At 48.0% G+C, this 4,082-nt stretch overlaps 1 protein-coding gene across 1 annotated transcript; it reads right to left on the bottom strand.

The window, feature by feature from the left end:
• Nucleotides 1-608: 608 nt before the first annotated feature.
• Nucleotides 609-1,716, bottom strand: PAAG_08483 (PIG-P domain-containing protein; the record flags this gene model as incomplete). Its single annotated transcript, XM_002789591.2, has 2 exons — nucleotides 609-1,087; nucleotides 1,167-1,716. The coding sequence occupies 2 exons, from the start codon at nucleotides 1,714-1,716 to the stop codon at nucleotides 609-611; spliced, it is 1,029 nt and encodes a 342-aa protein (XP_002789637.1).
• Between the last annotated feature and the right edge of the window lie 2,366 nt (nucleotides 1,717-4,082).

Raw genomic sequence — 4,082 nt, 5'->3', positions numbered from 1 at the left:
TTTATTTATAAATAAAATAAAAATTATTAAATAATTAAAAATAATTTATTGAATAAAATTTACTAAAATTTATAAAAATTAATAATTTATAAAAGTTTTATTTTTTAATCTTTTAATTTAAAGAGCATATTGTATGATGGTGCTATGGACATTGTATGACTACTGGACTATGAAAATTGATATCATCTAACGAGAGTAATAGCAACTGTCTAGCAACGGACTGGCAACCGCCCTAAGGGACCTGCCTAGCAACGGCATAGCAACCGTTAGGGGGAATGGGCTATATATAAAATCCTTCTCCAGGCCCCTGTTTTGTAGAGCATCTTAGTATTTTGTCGAAATAGCTTACCTAGTTGGCAATCGAACATGTGTTGATCTGCGCCTAGGTTGAAGCAGTGACATACTGAATCAGAAATCCGTTGTTGTTTATCATAACAGTCGGCCTCCCATCAACTTCCAATACCAAGGAAGGAGCCCCAATAGCTTCAGGCCGCCACGAGTAATAAATATATGCTATTCCGATTTCGGGGGTGGGTGGTGGTGGTAGTGTATTCGGAGACCGTTACTTCGGGTACAAATATGAGGCAAAGGAAATATTGGGAACATGATCAATCACCTTCCAGATGGGAAGGTATCCTGCTCGGATAAGCGGCATTGAACCTTCCAGCTTCATGATCATTGAGCTCTTCCGATCCGTAAAGCACTTCGCACACTCCACCGACCGGTATATCCATCACGGCGTCTGTTCCTTCACTCCAAATATACTTCCACTCCAGTTTTCTCTTCTGGGATCCCATGGTTTGTGCCGTAGCAGCATGGGGATTCATTTTCTCTGAACCACCGGGGCGTCTCCTGCCTTTACTATCGATAACTGCAATGTTGGCCACGTTGTCAACGATGTTTTCGACACTACTCATCGGCAGAGTAAGGTAGCCGGTATTGTAAGCGGACAATGCAACGTAAATGTAAATTATAGTTGTCACGAGGAAAGATGGAATCGCAAGTGACCACCAGCGATTAGGATAGTAATAAATCCCTAGCTGGTGAAGGAATGGCGAGGGGAGATATGACCACAGCAGATATATAACTGCCAAAGGCTGTGTCAGCAAGAGTCTAGAGAGTTAATGAGCAAGAAGGAACATGCGAGGGTAGAGAAAGGGGTATACCGAAAGCCAGCGACGAAGCAAGATAAAGTACAAATCCGTAGTACTCATACGTAGGCACCTTAGGACTGGCACGCGGTACTGTAATTGCGGTACGTGCAGACCGTGCTACTGCAGCCTCTGTATCATTCGGGGTCTCAGCGTCAGAGCTATCCGGGGTTGTGGGACGCGATGTGGTTGTAGAAAAGGATGGTCGTAGAAGAGATGTTAGAGAGGGAGAAGGTGGCAGCGGAGTAGGCGGGCGATTGTAGAAAGGAGGAGCAAATGCGTTGGGGCCATGGATGGAAGAATTGGACGGAAATAACGAGGATCGCATTGCGATCTCGCTGTCTAACAAAGCAGGATCTTCCAAGTCTTCTAGACTAGAGGTCGATGGGGACGAAGAGCGCCTTTCTGAGTAGTGGGAGTGGAAATCCGCGTCGTCTTCCTGTTCAAATTGGGCATCATCGGCCAAGTCTCTCGGAACAAAATCTTCATTTAGGTACTGGAGCCGCCCCTTTGGCTGGCCCGTCGAACCAAAGGATAAATTGCCATGTCCCCCATCGACAGGCATGATCCTATGAAGGGTGCACTGGAAGCCAGCAGTAAATAGCATGTACTCCGTAGGATTTTTCCCAATGGGCGCAACCTACCAAGAGATCCCAATTCCAACTAAACTCACTGTCGTCAGTCGCTAAGAGTTCCCGTATGGAGACTCTATTCGTCGTTATCGCCTTTTCAGCTAAAGATATTCGTACATTGGGGGGGAAAAAAATATTTAGGATACATATGATTATGACAGAGTGGCAAGCTTGATTGATTGCAGTTTGCACGCTACGAGACGACAATACTGGAAAACAGGTCACGTGATGGAAGTGTCCGACACCCACCATAGTGGGAGAACTCCATACTATATAATAATAGGCCACACAGTCACACACACACAACGTCACGATCGTTATACAAAAACATCTTAATCAATCCTGATCACATCCCTATAAGCTCTCTCCCATCCCCTCAGGCAGCAAGCCTGATGGCGTGCCGACGCAGCGCCGCCAGCGCGCCCAGCCCCCCAACACCACCGAACGCGTCCCGAGCCTTGACGCGCATCTGCTCCCCCATACGCCGTCCACCCAAGAGACCCCATCTCCTCACCCCAATCGCCCGCCGCACATGTGAACTGAATGACATGGAGTCTCCAAGCTCCCCTACACCAGCAGGCAGCTCAAATAGCAGAAATGTCGCACCAATTCACCTCAACCTACGTGGCCCGATGGCTAGCGATCTCCTAGCCGCCCACGAGGCTGAGGCACAGAAATCCCATGCAGAAGCACTAGCGGCTGCAAATATGCTTGATCGGATTGAAGAAGACCTAGATGTCATGAAGGCAAAAGGCCTATCAAGGGCACTGGCCCTTGGAGCCGCTGTGAAGGCGTTAGTCAAGGACTGGTACAATGGAAGTCTAGAAACAGCTAAGCAGTCCACCACAATCAAGCCTGCTGGCTCCACTGGTGCAAATGATGCAAGAGCTCCTACCTACGCAAAGACAGCTGCAGACAGCACCAATGTAACAAAAACACCAGCAACCATACTGCAGAAACCCCTGCTTAGGAATAACCCCAGAGAAGGAAAAACACCACAAATCCTCGCGCGCCTGCCTTCAGATCATCTAGCTTGCAAAGCAAGCCCAATTGCTACTCTTAGAAAGCTGAAGGCTGAACTCCCAGGGCCTTTGGCAGCAGCCATCACAGCAGTTCAAGCCATCCCCACAGGCATTGCCATCATTCCTAGAAGCTTGCAAGACATGGAGGCCCTGCTAGCCCAAAAGAATGTTTTAGCAGCCACCCTCACCAATACTCAGATAGAGAAGGAAGAACATTGGATCACCTGCCTGATTCCTGGGCTGCCCATGGAGATTAGTGACTATGGTGGTGGAACTCTGCGTCTCTCAGCAGAATCCATGACAGAAGAATTCACACTCCAAACCAGAATCAAGCCTGTCCAGAGTCGCTGGGCAAAAATACACCCTGGAAACCCAACAGCCACTCTTATATTACACTTTTCACAAGAGACAGCAGTAAACCTGCCATCAAAAGTGGAACTATATGGATACCAAAGACCAGTGATCAGAAAGGCACCTAAGGTCAAAATACAACAATGCAGCAAATGCTGGGGATTTCATCAAGAGAGATACTGCCTCCGCGTCCCTCGCTGCAAAAAATGCAGTTCTAAGAATCATGTGAAAGGAAATCCATCCTGTCATAAGGAGAATGAAGCATGTGGATGCCCCAATCACTGCACTAACTGTCTTGGACCACATGCCGCGGATGATCCATCCTGCCCCGCCAGACCAGGGATAAAGAATGGGACTGTTCAAAGGCACTCAAGAAACCAGCTGAGGGATATCCGCAATGCACAGAGTAAGGCATACTTGGCCAAGGCAAGTAACAGCAAATGCGGTGGTCGAGGGCCATCAGCAGACCTGAGGTTGAATGATTCTACTGAGCGTAGATCTAACCTCACACCAACATCAAACACAGCACCAAGCACAGCATTGAGCACAGCATCAGGCACAGCATTAGGCATGGCGCCCAACCCAACATCTAATGCAACACCCAACACGTCATCTCACGCAACAACACCCTCCTTTCAGCTACTCAATGAAGAAGAACTCTAGATCTCCGCAATTCCTGCAGATTATGCAAGTCAACGTAGGAAAAGGGGGCCCAGCACACGAGACGGCCCTCAATCTAGCGTTTGAAAGAAAGACTGACATCCTTCTCATACAGGAACCCTGGATTCACAGGAACTTAAGCCAACGCATCTCCAAAAAGCATCCAGCATTCAACTGCTTTGCCCCAATTGAAAAGTGGGACAGGAAGCCACGGGTCCTCACCTATGTGCGTAAACACCCACAAATCCATGCTCATGCAGTCCCAG

Source organism: Paracoccidioides lutzii (genome assembly GCF_000150705.2).
Source record: "Paracoccidioides lutzii Pb01 unplaced genomic scaffold supercont2.35, whole genome shotgun sequence".
Classification (NCBI taxonomy): Eukaryota; Fungi; Ascomycota; class Eurotiomycetes; order Onygenales; family Ajellomycetaceae; genus Paracoccidioides; species Paracoccidioides lutzii.
This window is presented reverse-complemented; position numbering and strand designations above follow the sequence as displayed.